At 45.9% G+C, this 16,447-nt stretch overlaps 1 protein-coding gene across 1 annotated transcript; it reads left to right on the forward strand.

Annotated features, from left to right (window-relative positions):
• The first annotated feature begins 12,513 nt into the window (after nt 1-12,513).
• LOC121145480 (olfactory receptor 52K1-like) lies at nt 12,514-13,518 on the forward strand. Its single transcript, XM_040964354.1, has one exon. It carries the CDS (start codon nt 12,514-12,516, stop codon nt 13,516-13,518), a length of 1,005 nt encoding a protein of 334 aa, XP_040820288.1.
• Nucleotides 13,519-16,447: the final 2,929 nt, after the last annotated feature.

Here is a 16,447-nt window from a genome sequence, read left to right on the forward strand (position 1 = left end):
CTGTGGGACCTCCAGCTCTGGCCGCCCTGCCGCCTCCTCCACCAATGTGGCTGAGGTAACACAAGTGGACACCCCCAGAGGCCTCCTGGCCACACAGTCCTGTCTGGTTCCTGCCTGTTCCCCACAACCACACGCCACGTGACTCAGAGTTCCTGCCATCACTTGTGTCCTTGGCATTGGCAACCCAGGCCCCGCTCCTGTCTTGTGGCTGCTGCTTCCTGACCTAGGGCTGGTTCAAACATCCCCTCCTCCAGGAAGCCCTCCCTGAGCCCCATCCATTTCTCCCCAGGCTCTGCTCAGATAGAGGAGAATAGCCCTGGTTTGGGCCCATGTCAACATTGCTGGGGTTCCAACGGGTGACCTTGAGCCACTGGTCCAAAATCACCAACTCCAGATGGTTCCAGACGGCTACCATCTAAAAGGGTGAAAGGGGGCTGGTATCATGGCATAGCAGGTGAAGGTGCTGCCTCAACATGGGCATCCCATGTGGGCACCAATTCATGGCTATTCCACTTGGAGTACCTTGGAGGAGCAGCAGAAGATGGCCCAGGTGCTTGGGCCTTCACACTCACGTGGTGGGTTCAAATGAGGCTCCGCTGTATCCATTGTGGTCACTCGGGGAGTGAACCAGCAGATTGACAATGTGTGTGTGTGTGTGTGTGTGTGTGTGTGTGTGTGTCCTTCTTTCTCTGATTCTGGCTTTCAAAGAAAGAAATAAATCTTCAAGCAAAAACAACTGACACAGGGTTGATGAGATCCTCACGTGGGGAAGCCCTGCCACAGCCACTCCTGCTTCAAGATGCTCCCCGTCACCTTCCACGAGCACCATGGACCCTTCAAAAATGCCCGCGTAGCAATCACTTAAGGTGATACTTCCAGGCTGGCTAATCTTCCCAATTGGGCACTGGTTCCCAGTTGCTCCACTTCCCACCCAGCTCCCTGCGTGCGGCCTGGGAAAGCAGTCAAGGATGGCCCAAACCCTTGGGACCCTGCACCCACATGGGAGACCCAGAAGAAACTCCTGACTCCTGGCTTCAGATCAGCTCGGCTCTGGCCATTGTGGCCATTTGGCAAGCAAACCAGACGATGAAAGACCTCTCTGTGTGTCCCTGCTTCTCTTTCTAAAATCTGCCTTTCAAATAAAAATAAATAAATCTTTAAAAAAAAAAGATGCTTGCAATGAAAGAATCTCAACTGAATTTGATCTGTAATACTGCAATAAGGTGGAGGAATCCACCATGGGGGGAGGGTTTGGGGAGGGGTTGAGGGAATCTCAGAGCCTATGAAACTGTGTCACATAATACAATGTAATTAATAAAAAAATTAAAAATAAAAAAATACGAAGCATTAGAAAAAACAGATCTGTAAAGGAAAAAGCCAGTTAGTCCACAAAAATTTGCACAAGTGTTACCCCTCAAAAAGACTTACTCACAAACACTGACCAGAAGAAACAAGACAGTATGTGAGCACGCATATGGAGAACTCGAACCTTCGCAGCTTGCTTGCTTGTGGAAATGCAAAACAGGATAGCTGCTTCGGAAAACCAACCAGCACTTTCTGTAAACATTAGATATAGAATTACTATATGACTCAGCAGTTTGAATCAGTGTGTGCCCAGAAGAAATAAAAACACTCAAAAATGTCTGGCTTTACTCATAGTAACCAAAAAGGGGACCAGCACACGTTTCCAACACTTATACATAGATAAATAAAATGTGGTATATCTATGCAATTCAATATTATGCAGCCGTTAGAAAGGAATGAACTAATCTGTGTACATGCTGACATGTGCAGCAATCAGGACTGGGGGAAGGCTGGTGGGAGTTATTAGGGGTCATCCCAACCAGGCTGCAGTTCCCACTGGTATGCATAACACCAAGGACAGGTGTGTGGCACACTGGGTTGGGCTGGGTCGCTGCACCATAGGTTTGCATTGGTCATGGGACTAGGGACAGAACTGACCAGGCAACTACAATTACCAGTGTGTGTGTAGTCTGATGCAAGTGACAGACTGAACTGGACCCTGTACCGGATGGGACATGCAAAAGTCAGGTATGGGGTCACCCCAGGAGAGGTTTCTTGGGAGACTCCCAAACTAGACCACTGGACTCGAAACTCTGGCCACAAGAATCACAGGATTTGTGGTCCGACCTTGGGCCACATGCATGTGTTGGAATTGGGTCTGCTTGATTGCTGCTGCCTGTGCAGTAGACGGCATACTCAGGTGCATCTGGAGGCCAGTTCATTCAGGCCTGCAGAGGACGTCAAGTGCCATGTCAGAAGACGGAGAACAGAACAGGTTGAACAACTCTTCTGGCTGAGTTTTGGCAGCAAGTGCTGTGTGAGTGGATGTACTGGAGTGGACTCTGTCAGCCAATGGACCTTGGAAGGATTTTCTCAACTTTGGAGTAATGAAACCAACAGCGTCTCAAAAACTATCAAAACTACTCAAGCAATACCCTCAGAATTCCTCTGCACATCAGGGTTTCTAAGATGACATCAAGCTGACATCCCCTTGGCAGAAGGGAACAGCCCCCTCCTCCCTCACCCCACCCCAACCCTAATTACAGGAGAAAAGGGGAGAGAAGGAAAATTGAAAGCATTTATAACACCCACCTTCCGCCATACCTCAACCCTCCCCACACTAATCAGTGATCCTCATGGCCATGCAGCCTTGTAAACTATACAAACAACATCAAAAACAAAAAATTTTAATAATAAATAAGTAAATGCATGCATAAATAATCAACCCTGCTTTCAGTTACTCTCTTGTTTGGGGATGGAAAAATTGATGGGCTTGAACAAACCACCCCTGGTGGCATCTTTTGGTACTGCAGGAGATAAATTTACTTTTTTTTTTTTAAGATTTAAAGATTTATTTATTTTTATTAGAAAGGCAGGGTTTTTTTGTTTTGTTTTTTTGTTTTGTTTTGTTTTGTTTTAAGAGTAGTTAGAGTTTTAATAATGGAGAAAATAGATTATTTGAGACTCGGTTCATTCTATAGGGTTGATATAAAAAATTAGTCTTTTTACCTGTCTGAAGAACTCCATTGAAAAATATATCTTTGGGGCCCAGCGCGGTGGCGCAGTGGTTAAAGGTCCTCCCCTTGCACGCCCGGGATCCCATATGGGCGCCGGTTCTATCCCGGCAGCCCCGCTTCCCTTCCAGCTCCCTGCCTGTGGCCCAGGAAAGCAGTCGAGGACGGCCCAAAGCTTTGGGACCCTGCACCCGCGTGGGAGACCCGGAAGAGGCTCCTGGCTTCAGATCGGCATAGCATCGACCGTTGCGCTCACTTGGGGAGTGAATCATCGGACGGAAGATCTTCCTCTCTGTCTCTCCTCTCTGTATATCCGCCTTTCCAATAAAAATAATAAAAATGAATCTTTAAAAAAAAAGAAAAATATATCTTTGAATAATTAAAACGGAATGATTAATGATTTAGAAAGTAGAAAATTCTCTTCATACATAAAAAACACAGGAAAGCTGCCTTCTCAGCCAAAATGTATTCATTGAAATGTCCATACAGTTGCCTGAATACTTTGCTTTTCAAAATCCTAGGCTTTATATCACAGTTATTTTCATAATCTTAATAAATGATGAAACAGATGTTGTCATGTATAAACATTTTTGTGAATCTAGTTTCTTGAGATCAAAGAAACTACCTAAGCATGTGCCTCTCTTCAGTTTATACAAATTCCGTCTAACTTTCAGATTTCTATCCAACATTCAGATATACTAAGTGAAACTGCACTTTTTCCACTAACCTGGAAGTTATACAGGAGCGTCTTTGTCTTCTCCTTACACTTTCATAATTTGTATTATAAAACAAAAGTAAATATATACACTATATAATCAAGAATCTGAAATAAATTAGAGGCCCATGAATTCTTTTCCAAGACCCTACAAAGTATAAAACAAGCCCATTTAATCTTTAATCCCCTTAATGAAAATATTTACTGTGTTCACAGGAGAATTGACCCAGAATGAGGAGCCTTGATATATTTTGCAATGTAAATATTTACCTATAAAATAAAGAGGAAAAATCTGGGCAAAAAAAAAAAAAACTTGGTCACTTAACAAAAGGGGGATAGAGGAATGAACTCAGACCTTAACACAGCCTCAGCGCAGAAAGCCCCGGCTGGTTGCAAAGGAGACCTCTGCCACATTACCTGCAGCTCATGTCCTGGATACCAGGTAGAACTCAGCATTGTACTCACCAACTAGCTTTTTTTAGGAAAGCAACTTCATAGAAAAATTTAGACATAATAGGATACAGTGCTAGACACTCTGCAATAGAATTATGGGTTGCACAGAGTAACCCCTCAGTGTTGGAGTGATCAAGAGACTGTGGCTGATGGCATAACAAGCTAATCCTCTGCCAGCAGTGCCAGCACCTCATGTGGGCACCGGTTCTTGTCCTGACAGCTCCTCTTCCCAGCCAGCTCTCAGATAATGGCCTGGGAAAGCAGTGGAGGATGGCCCCAGTTCGTGGGCCTCTACACCCCCATGGGAGACCTGGAAGAAGCTGCCGGCTCCTAGATTCAGGTCAGACCAGCTCTGGCCATTGTGGCTATTTGGGGAGCGAACCAAGAAATGGAAGACCCCACTCTCTCTATAACACTGCGTTTCCAAGTAAAATCTTAAAATATTTTCTAAAATCCATTTTTAAAAAGAGAAAAAGAAAGAAGCTTTTAGTACAGGTGAAGTTTTCACTAAGCCACAAGGGGTTGCAGGGAACACAGGTTCTGAAACATATGTGCATACAGTATCACCAGGTTTTTTGATAAAGATCAATGCTCGCCCCCCCTACCTCAGGTCGTGAACCCAGACTCTCTGGGAGGGGCATCTTGGCCATACAATGGTGCTCTTTAAAATCCCCCAGGTGTTTGGGCAATCAAGAGTAAAACCAAGTTGGAAAATCAGACCACTTTCTTTCATGGAGTGAAAGAGTGACCCCCATGGAGTGACCCCCAACCTGGATGCATGTACACCAGCTTCCTGGGTGGCTGTCAGAAACTGCTAATGCCCAGGCCATGATTAAGGGAATCAAAAGCACCAGCAAAGCGTCCAGAGACTGGAATTGCGTTTTCAGGTTTGTGGGATGATTCTAATGCTTAGCCAGGGCCTACAAAGGAAAGGGGTAACGTGTATGTGGCGAACATAGTCAATTCCTGATGTTTCTGTAGCTTAAAACAATGTGAATGTGCTGTTTTCAGTTCTAGAAGTCAAAGGTCTAAAACAGGTTTCACCAGGAGCAGGTGGAGTTCTTGTCTGTGCCTGCACTCCTTCCTGGAGGCCTGAGGGGAGAACACGTTTCCTTGCCTTTCCCAGCAACCAGAGGCTGCCCACATTCCTCACTGATGTTTACCTGCGCTGTCTTCCCTCATCTTCAACGCCTGCAGCCCAAGCACTCCCCTCTCTGCTCCCATCATCTCATCTCCTGCTTTGTTTAGGAACACCTACAGCTACGCTCAATCCACCCAGATAATGAAGGACAACCGTCCCCATTCTAAAGCCCTTTTTAAAAGATTTATTTTATATATTTGAAAAGTAGAGTTACACAGAGAGAGAGAGCAAGATCTTCCATGCAGTGATTCGTTCCCCCAACTGGCTGTAAATGCCAGGGCTAAGCCAGACTGAAGCCAGGAGCCTAGAGCTTCTTCCAGGTCTCCCATGTGGATACAGAGACCCAAGCACTTGAGCCATTCTTCATTGTTTTACCACATGCATTACGAGAGCTGGATCAGATGTCAGGGAGCCAGAACTCGAACCAGAGCCCATATAGAAAACAGGTGTTGCAGGTAGCAGACTTACCAGCTATGTCACCATGCCTGTTCCATCAATGTTCTTAATTCGTATCTGCAAAGACGACATATTCTAAGGCACTAGGATACAGTCTTAGGGATGTCTTTATTCTGACTTATACAGGAAGGATAAATATGTTTGATGGAACATAGTAATAGATATAGTGAAGGATACAAGCCTTAGAGACATAGTCTGGGATCCGATTCTGGAAAGCCTTGGAGCTAAAGTGGAGTTGTCTCTCTATTTGCAACAAATACTAGTGAGTTCAGGCTAGAGGCTCCAAGAGCTACCACAACCAAACAGCAGAGGTCGCACAGGCTGTCTTGGGGGGAAACAACCTACTTCTTTCCATAAAGTTGACAGTTTATCTCTGATGTTTGCTGATCTGTAAATATTGTTAGAAGACACTCTGCTTCAAGATTTGGGGAAGGCATCAACACGCATCAGTGGTGGACAGGAAGTAGCTACTGTTGATTAGGTTTAGGATGTATTCACTATGTTTGATTGCCAGATCCTAGAACAGAGATGGAACACTCAGAGATCAGTGTTACCAGGGGCTGTTTAACAACAGGTGAGAAGAAAGGAAGTCAGTGGAAGATTGGGCAGCATCCTGAGAGCTCTAAGAGCCAGGAGCAGCCCGAGGTCAGAGGAACAAACAGATGGAGTGGTCACAGAAATCCAAAGAGAAACTGGAGAAGGAGACCACCCATGCAGGGCTGGGTCTTCAGGAAGGAAACACTCCCACTCTGTGACCTGCAGGGAAGGAGCCAGCTGAGTCCATTCCCTGGCCTCCATGTGCTCGCAACCTCCCCCTCTACTGGGGACTGAAATCTGACAGAAGCCAGGCAGGCCAGCAAGCAAGGTCTTAAAGGGGAGCAGAATAGAAACAATTGCAAGTGGGTCTTGAGGGACAAAGGGAAAAAAGCACAGAAAGCAATATTAAAAGTTGCAACTTCCCAAAAACAAGAATCACCATATGATCCATCAACCACATATTCAAAAGAACTGACATCAAGAGGAGAGATGTGGCACAATGGCTCAACTGGCTAATTCTCCACTTCCAAGTATTCCAGTATTCTATATGGGCACTGGTCCATGTCCTGGCTGCCCTGGCTGCTCCACTTCCCAACCAGCTCCTTCTTGTTGCCCGGGAAAGCAGTGGAGGATGATCCAAAGCCTTGGGACCCAGTACACCCATGTGCAAGACCTCAAAGAAGTTCCTGGCTTTGAAACAGCTCAGCTCTGCTGTTGTGGTCACTTGGGGAGTGAGCCAGTGGATGAAAGATCTTTCTCTCTGTCTATCCTTCTCTCTATAAATCTGCCTTGCCAATAAAAATAAATAAATCTTTTTTTAAAAAATGGCATCAGGATTTCAAAAAGCTATCTGTACTCCCATGTTCATTGCAGCACTATTCACAACAGCCAAGAGGTGGAAGAAACAACTTAAATGTCCATCTACAGATCACAGATAAAGTGTGGTGTATATATATACACACAATGGAACATGACATGATCACAGAGAAGAAGGAAATTCTGACACACACTACGATGTGGATTTCCCTAGGGAATAACCCAGTCACAGAAGAACCAACACTGCATGGTTCCGTCTGTGTGAGATAGTCAAAACACTGAAACTCATAGAAAAGTAGAGTGATATGGGTAAGGCCTGGGGGAGGGGAGCAGAAAGTGCTGTTCAATTCCACAGAGTTTCAACCAGGCAAGATGCAGTGTACAACAGTGTGCTCACAGAAAGTAATGCTGTGCTGCAGCCTTGAAAAAGACATTACAAATATTTAGCTAGGAGCCCGGCAGAATGGCTTAGTGGCTGAATCCTCACCTTACAACTGCACCAGATCCCATATGGGTGCCAGTTCTTCTCCCAACTACTCTATTTCCCATCCAGTTCCCTGCCTTTGGCCTGGGAAAGCAATCAGGGATGGCCCAAAGCCTTGGGATCCTGCAACTGTGTGGGAGACCCAGCAGAAGCTCCTGGCTCTTGGTTTTGAATCAGCTCAGCTCTGGCTATGGTAGCCACTTGAAGAATGAACCAGCAGATGGAAGATCTTTGTCTCTCCTTCTCTCTGTGAATCTACCTTTCCAACGAAAATATACAAATCTTTTTTAAAAATAAAATAAAAATATTTAGCTTGTGTTATTTTTTTACCACAATGAAAATAAATAAATAGATAGATGTCACACCCCTCGTGACCAGATTTAAGGCGGAATATGAAGCACATACTTAGGTATCAGAAAAGATGGACTGGGTTGGGTGTTTGATCTGGTGGTTAACACACTGCTTGAAACACTCATGATTCCCACATGTGATACTCAGCCCCTGACGGAAGCCTTCCTGCAAATGCAGACCCTAGCAGGTAGTGGTGACGGTTCTAATGATTGGGTTCCTGCCACCTACTTGAAGGAGCTGTGCACCATTGTGTGCTTTGGGCATCCCAGCAATTGAGATCTCTCTCTCTACCTATCTCCCTTTCTTATTTATTTATTTAATTATTTATTTTTATTAGAAAGTCAAATATACAGGGAGAATTAAAGACAAAGAGGAAGATCTTCCATCCACTGATTCACTCCCCAAGTGGCTGCAATGGCCATTACTGAACCAATCTGAAACCCAATTGGTTTCAGAAGCCTGAAGCCTCCTCCAGATGCACGGTCCCAAGGCTTTGACCCATCCTCAACTGCCTACCCAGGCTGCAAGCAGGGAGCTGGATAGGAAACGGGGCCACTGAGACATAAACCAATGCCCATATGGGATCCCGGTACATGCAAGGCAAAGATCTTAGCCACTAGGCTACTGCTCTGAGCCCTCTCTCTGCCTTTCAAATAAATACTTTTGCAGAGAAAATATTTAGTAGGACTTGCTAAATGATTTCATGTGGAAAGTGAGGAACTCTGAATACTTTTCCTGACCTGTTCCTCTCTCCCCCTCCGTTGCCCCCTTCTTTTTGACAATTCTGAAAAACTTGGGGGGCAGTGGCAGCAGTTCTAACACAGACGAGCACAAAGGGATGGCAACTGTTGGGACTGAGCCACGAATGGAGAGTGTTCTTGGGGAACACTCAGGCAGCCATTCCCAGTGAGCAACTCAATCAGACTGAGCTACAAGGGAAAGGCATGGGTGCAGCGGGTGGGGTTGCAGGGAGCGGGTGGAGATGGGGATGTGGCTGAATCAACAGATGGATGAGAACACCTGTAAGAAAGGACCACACAAAGGATGACCCTAGAGAACTGCTCTGGGACAACGCTCGGCTCCCCCAAGCCAGCCCCCTCCGTGTTCCCTAGTGTGTCTACCTCAAGTCAGTGCTCTCTGCTCACACTGTTCCTCCAGGCCACACTGGCATCTGGTTGCCCTGGGATTTGGATAATTGGCCAAGTTAGAGCCAGAGAGTAGGGACTGGAACATGCTAAGATTTCTCCTGGGAAGCATGGAGTGAATTTAACCATGCCTAAAGAGCCTGGGCCTGTCCTGATCTGTCCTTCCTTCTGTCTGGGTAAGTCCTGGTAAGTGAGAAAGAGTTTGCACTCAGCCGGGTAAGGAGCCATGGGAGACCTCCTTTCTGTGCCTAAGGGATCTGGTAGTCAGTGTGCCTGAGTGCTCAAGGCCTCTGTCAGCCCTAGCTGCACTGCAGGTGCCTTGAAGGAATCCACAGAATTAGTCACAGGTCTCAGGCTAACCCCTCCATTTTCAGGCCAACAGAAACTAAGATTGTACAAGATCCATGGCTACAAACTCAGAAGCAGGATGAACAGAAATCCCCAACCTCACTAACCAAACAGCAGCCATTACTCCACCCTCAAACTCCTTCCTCATATCCAGGATTAGGGGCGAGGACCTGGGCCCATTCCCTTTCCTTTCCTAAAGGAGCCATGGTGAAAGAGGAGCCCTCAGCTGTTCACAGCTTTACAGTTTCTAGCAATTTTATCTTCCCCACCATCCTGTCAAGCCCAATGATAGTATTCCCATGTTAAGTCCCTTGCCCAGAGTCACATACATGGAATGTGACCAGCAGCCATAGTGAAGTCTGTCTTACCCTATCACCACCATCCCCAGGAAACTACAGACTGCAGTTTTGAGTCCCTCTCTTCCCAGCGAGGCCTCCCACCCTTCCCATCATTCCTTTTCTTCTTCATGCAGAGAGCAGCAGAGAACCCACACTCAGCACCCTGTGCTGTCAAGAACATCTTTAGAGAAACCCAAGCACCTTGGCGCTATAACCTCTCCTTCTTGGGCCAGGCTTTGTGGGACAGCAGATTGCTAGGAAATGGTGGTGGCTCAATCCAGACTGCTTCCCAAGAGTTGGCTCAGCCCCTTCTTGAACGGACATTCTATGAGAGGATGGCTTATCTCACAAGAGGACAGTCGTCCTAAAACAGGATGGGCTGCAAAACAAAAAAATAGATAAATAAAAACACTTGCTGCTCCTCCCAACATTAGAGGGAATCCCCGTGCTGCTGGAAGGCTGGGCATTCTCCCCCTGCTGGGCAGCCCTACTCTGATTCCAGCTGCCTGGGCTTTGGAGTCTCAGCTGCCTTGGTTCTCTGATCCCACTCCAGCTGGAGGCCAAGGAGGAATGGGGTAATCAACTTCCCCTTCTGCCCATGAAGTTCTCTGCCACTAAATGCCATGAGATCTGCACAGTTCCCACCCTCCTCATCATTTCCCTGATTCCCAAAACCTCACTCCCAAACCAGCTCCCTTAGCCTTGTCCGGGGTACCCCACTCCATCCCCTTCTCTCCTCTCACACGCTGGAATTTGTCAAGGAGACCGTCATGATTAGAGGCCCATATTCCTTAAGCCACAACACCCGTGAGCCAGGGTTGGGAAGAACAAAGTTTTCAAATGTTTGTTCTCAGAAAATAGGGGCTGGGTTCTGGATGGCTCGGTCGGATAATACAGTAATAGAAAATGACAGAGAGACTCTTCATCTCTCATTTTATTCTACATTTAATTTTGAATGAAATCATGAAAATCAGAACAAGCTTCATTAAGAAGAAAATAAAACTTAAGATGGGAATAAGATAACTGGAGAATATCCAACTATGCTAATAAAAGATCCAGTTCTTCATTGAAAGAACTAACAAACATCCTCATAGTTTCCTCATAATATTTGCTGGGAAGTCATGGGAAAATAAGGGAAATGGCCAAGAATTCCAACTTACCAAGCCAAGATGAAAGAGAAATGGATAATGGGAACTCTAAATTATCCCCTATCAAATTCCTCGACGAAATCATTGAACAGTTAGTGTGTGTGACGGCCAGAAAAGAACAGACACAGAGAGCTTTACTACAAAAAATGATTCAACTCTTATTGAAAATTTTTATGCATTTGAGAAGCAGAGAGGTAAACAGAGACAGTGAGAGGAGAATGAACCTGGTGATTCATTCCGCAAATGCCCGCAGCCCCAGACTGAAGCCAGAAGCTGGAAGATCATTCTAGATCCCCCATGGAATGGCAGGAATCCAGTCACTGCCTTGATGGTCTGAATAGGCAGGCAGCTAGAGTCAGAGACCAGAAGCACTTGCAAGGGAAACACAAGCACTGTTAACGAAATGCTGACCTCACCTCTAGTTTTGATAGGGTTACTAAAGTGGTAAAGCATAACATTTATGGGGTGGTAATTTAGGTTCATTGTACTTTTGGGGGGGGAGTTGTTTTACTTTGTGTGTTTAAAAAATTTTTTATTGCAAAGTCAGATATACAGAGAAGAGGAGAGACAAAGGTAGATCTTCTGTCCGATGATTCACTCCCCAAGTGAGCTGAGCTGATCTGAAGCCAGGAGCCAGGAACCTCCTCCAGGTCTCCCACATGAGTGTAGGGTCCCAAGGCTTTGGGCCATCCTCTGCTGCTTTCCCAGGCCACAAGCAGTGAGATAAATGGGAACCAGGACACGAACCAACACCCGTATGGGATCCCAGCATGTGTAAGGAGAGGACTTTAGCCTCTAGGCTATCGTGTCAGGCCCCACTGTATGTTTTTTTTAAAGCCCCTTTCAGCTCAGATGGGTAGTCAGTCCCTTGCCTGCTATTCCTCCTTACCCCTTTCCAGGGTGAGAGAAGGAAATGCCAGTTTACAGTGAAGGCTTTCTCTCTCCAGCCTCTAATCTTTAATCCTCCCTGAATGGGCTTTGAGCTAACAGTGACAATACTCAAGCACCTTCTTCAATACAGAACATCTACCAGAAGGGAAAGGGGCGGGGGTGGGGAGCAGAACATCTACCCAAGCATCTTGCTTTCAAACGAAAACATGGAACTTGGTCTTGTGTTTTGTGGAGTGCATCAAGCTGAAATTGGACAGCCTGTCATGTGGTACATTTTCTTGCTTGTTTCATCAGCCTTGCTCGGCACCATGTGAGCTCATTCAAGACAGAGACAAACATTCATCATGTATTTTAAACTGCTAGCATAGGCCCTAGTACAAAGTAGGTCGTCAATAATGGTTTGTCAGTGAAAAACAAACGAAGGATTTTTAATTAAGAAAAACAAAAAAATGGAAGCACACAGGTTGAGGCTATGGAAATTAGCCACTTCTGAATCATTTCAGTAATTGGCAGTAAATAACACATTTTCTCTATAGACACATTGTAGTCCATGAAAGAGGGAGCACCCAGAGCAGCCTGGCAAAGTTGGGGCAGGAAGGGCTGGGTTCTAATTCATGGACCTCTTCTACCCTGATCCTGTTTCCCAGGGAGGATGTCGGGATGGAGCAATGTAAGTTCCAACACGTCCTATACCAGCTTCCTCCTCGTGGGCTTCCCAGGCCTCCAGCAGCACCGGGCCCTCCTTGTGCTGCCCTTCCTCATCCTCTACCTGCTGATCGTCTCCGCCAATGCCCTGGTCATCCACACAGTAGTGGCCCAGCGGAGCCTGCATCAGCCCATGTACCTGCTCATCGCCCTGCTCCTGGCTGTCAGCATCTGTGCTGCCACCACCGTGGTGCCTGCCATGCTTCTCAGCTTCTCCACGCACTTTAACCGCATCTCCCTGGCTCGCTGCCTGATCCAGATGTTTTGTATCTACTTCCTCATCGTCTTGGACTGCAACATCCTCCTAGTCATGGCCCTGGACCGCTATGTTGCCATCTGCTACCCTCTCCGCTACCCAGAGATAGTAACTGGCCAGCTGCTGGCTGGCCTGGTAGGGGTGGCGGCTGTCAGGAGTACATGCATCGTTGCTCCTGTGGTGATACTGGCCTCCCGAGTTCGCTTCTGCCGCTCAGACGTCATCTACCACTTTGCCTGTGAGCACATGGCCCTGATGAAGCTCTCCTGTGGGGACATCTCCCTCAATAAAACTGTGGGCCTCGCCGTCCGCATCTTCAACAGGGTCCTGGACATGCTCCTGCTAGGAACCTCCTACTCACGAATCATCCATGCTGCCTTCAGGATCTCATCAGGTGGAGCACGTGCCAAGGCCCTAAACACCTGTGGCTCCCACCTGCTGGTCGTCTTTACTGTCTACTCCTCCACCATGTCCTCATCCATCGTCTATCGAGTGGCCCGCACTGCCTCCCAGGATGTGCACAACCTGCTCAGTGCCTTCTACCTGCTGCTTCCATGTGTAGTCAACCCCATCATCTATGGGGCCAGGACCAAGGAAATCAGGCAGCACCTGGCAACTTTGTTCCAAAGGACACCACTGCAAGTACCCACAGAGAAGCCACAATCCCTGCCCTCACACAGGGAACTTCCTGGCTGAGTTTCTGGGTTTAGGGGATTTAAATGCCCTCACACAGGGAATTTCCTGCATGAGTTTCTGGGTTGAGGGGATTTAAATCACTCCCACTACTCAGTGAGGGGAGAGATATGCTGTCCTTGGCCTTGGCTAGCCGTATTTAGCTTTGAGAGTAACCAGCTGCAAAACAAGTTTTTGACTCTGTCTTCTAAGTTTTCTCCCCATCCTTTCGCACATGATTTTCATTCATCTGCTCATTCATCAAACAATCATTATATATCATCCTAACCCTATGATTTCACAGAAAGGGAGAAAAATTAATCTCTTCCTTGATGAGATCTCAACCTACCAGGGTATAGAGAGATATAATATTCAAGAATAGCTTTATATACAGAATTATGTGAGAATATAGATGAGGCAACCCATCACTGTAAGTAGGAACACTTTACAGACAATGTCAACTTGAGCTGGATTTGAAGGATATTAAAGTGTTTTATGAGGAAGAAGGAGGTAAAAAGAAAAAGGCCTCACTGTAGGCAAAGGGAACCCCCTGGAAAAGGCATGGACACATGGGTAAGCATGGAAGTCATGGAAACCCAGTGGCAATCCCACATTTCCCAGCACAGAGAGAGTAGGAGGAAGTGGAACAAAATGAGACTGGATGGGTTGGCAGAGACTGGATGGCCAAAGGCCTTACCTGTCATGATAATGAGCTTTGATTTTTAAGCACTAAGCAACCATGTAGAAGTCCAAAGCAGGGAAGAGAGCAGGTCATATTTGCAGGCCATATTTGGATGATTATTCTGCTGGATCATTAGGATGGATCTGAGGCGAACAGACTTAAAGATCAAAGGACATCCCATCGCACCCCTGCCGAGGAGGCTGTTACACTGGTTCACATAAGAGATAACAGAGATCTAAGCCTGACCAGTGACAGCAGGGATGAAGCAGACAGAGCAATTTAAGAGAAATCAGAAGGCTAAATTTGTGTATAGAAAGAGACGTGGAAGGAAGAAAGTGGCTTCACCAAAGCCAGAGGTCAGCAAAGTTAACTGCTCAGTGAGGTCAACAACAGGGGTCAAAGGGCCCTTTGACAGCAACACACAGGTTCCTGTTGACTGCTTTGGTGAGGGCAGCTCCTTTCTTCAAGCCTCAGAGATACAACAATGAGCATGACAAGGTCCTTGCCTTCCCAGGATTTAAAGCTTCAAAGGACACCCGGATACTGGCCAACCAACTTCCAGACAGAATGGTGGAGACCTAAATAAAACCACAGCAATTCTGAGTGGATGCAACTGGTAAGAAATTGGTGAGAGGAAATAGAGAGGGGTAGATGGAGGTGAAGGTATGGAAGAGGGTGTGGATTAAATGCAACATAGAATGAATGCATATGGACATTGCTTCAAGTCCCAGCTGCTCCATTTCTGATCCAGCTCCCTGTTAATGTGCCTGGGAAAGCAGTGGGGCATAGTTCAAGTCCTTGGGTCCCTGAACCCACGTGGGAGACTAGGAAGCATCTTCAGACCAGTACAACTCTGGCCATTGTAGCCATTTAGGGAATAAAACTATGGATGGAAGACCTCCCTCTCTCTTTCTCTGCCCACCCCCCACTCGTGTTCTTCCTCTCTCTCTCTCTCTCTCTCTCTCTCTTTCCTTCTCTGTCTCTCTCTCTCATTCAATCTTTAACTCAGCCTTTCAAGTAAATAAACAAATCCTTTAAAAAAAAAAACAGTAAATACCTAGAATAAATATATGCCACACAGTTTCTGTGGGTGTTTATTATGGGGTAATTTTGTTACAAGGAATAATTGACAAAAAAAGAATGTTTTATATATGGTATGTCTATAGTAAATGCTGTATTATTTCCTTATTTCAATGTATTACTATATGTTGAATAAATTCCTTTTTAACACTCAACTATGTGCTATATAAGGGAGGAAACCATATTTTAAAGACATCAGAACAAAATGGCAAAAGAGTAAGTCCCCTCCCTTATAAGTTTTTAAATATATTCATCATGACATTCTATGTCTTACAAAAATCCAGAAATAATATAATCATTATTTACATTATTTAATTAGCATACATCCAACAATAGGCTATGCCATTTGATTAGTAGACATTCATGAATTACAGTGCCATCAACAATAAAGTGTAGTTTGCAGCATTGTGGTGCAGCATGTTAAGACACCACCTACAATGCCAGCATCACATATGAGCTCCAATTCAAGTCCCAGCTGCCCGACTCCTGATCCAGCTCCCTGGCAGTGTACCTAAGAAGGCAGTGGAGGATGGGCCAAGTGTTTGAGCCTCCGTTATCCACATGGGAAACTCAGATAGCGTTCCATGCTCATAGCTTTGGCATAACCCAGCCCCAGCCATTGTGGCTATCTGGGAAGTGAATCAGCTGATAGAAGCTATCTCTCAATGTGTGTCTCTCTCCCCCTCTTGCTGTAACTCTGCTTTTCAAACAAAAATATATATCTTTAAAATAAAAAAATCATTACATGCAACCTAAATGAAGTTTGCCAATTCACTATTAGTCTTGTCTTATTATCTAAATCTCTTTAGAGTATAATAAAGTTTAAAAAAAATGTTGCAGGCTCATAATTAATGTAGAAACAAAACATGTAACAAAGACAGTATTACCACTAGAAAGGAGAGTGAGAGGGTCCTGCTATAGCATCTGATGCCATTTGTGGAGTGGTATAACATTACCTGCCCTGCTGCAGGTTGAGCTGCCCTCTCTGAGGAAGCAAATACTTCACCAACCCCAGCATGCCAGTACATGTGTGGGTCCTGCAGCCTCCACATGCCAGCACTTTCACACACGCACACATAAGCATGCACATGCAGGTATCTACTGCCCCTAAAGCAGGTCTCTGTCTTGGCCACTGGTCTCTCTGCCTATCACCCACGTTCCATTTGCAGGTTTTGAGTGACCCTTGAGTAT

The sequence above is a fragment of the Ochotona curzoniae genome, unplaced genomic scaffold, assembly GCF_017591425.1.
Source record: "Ochotona curzoniae isolate NIBS_2020 unplaced genomic scaffold, NIBS_Ocur_1.0 scaffold_3223, whole genome shotgun sequence".
NCBI classification, from domain to species: Eukaryota; Metazoa; Chordata; class Mammalia; order Lagomorpha; family Ochotonidae; genus Ochotona; species Ochotona curzoniae.

What these genes read in the sequence shown, in the direction of transcription:
- LOC121145480 (XM_040964354.1), top strand. Translation starts at nt 12,514, where the DNA reads ATGTCGGGATGGAGCAATGTAAGTTCCAACACGTCCTATACCAGCTTC.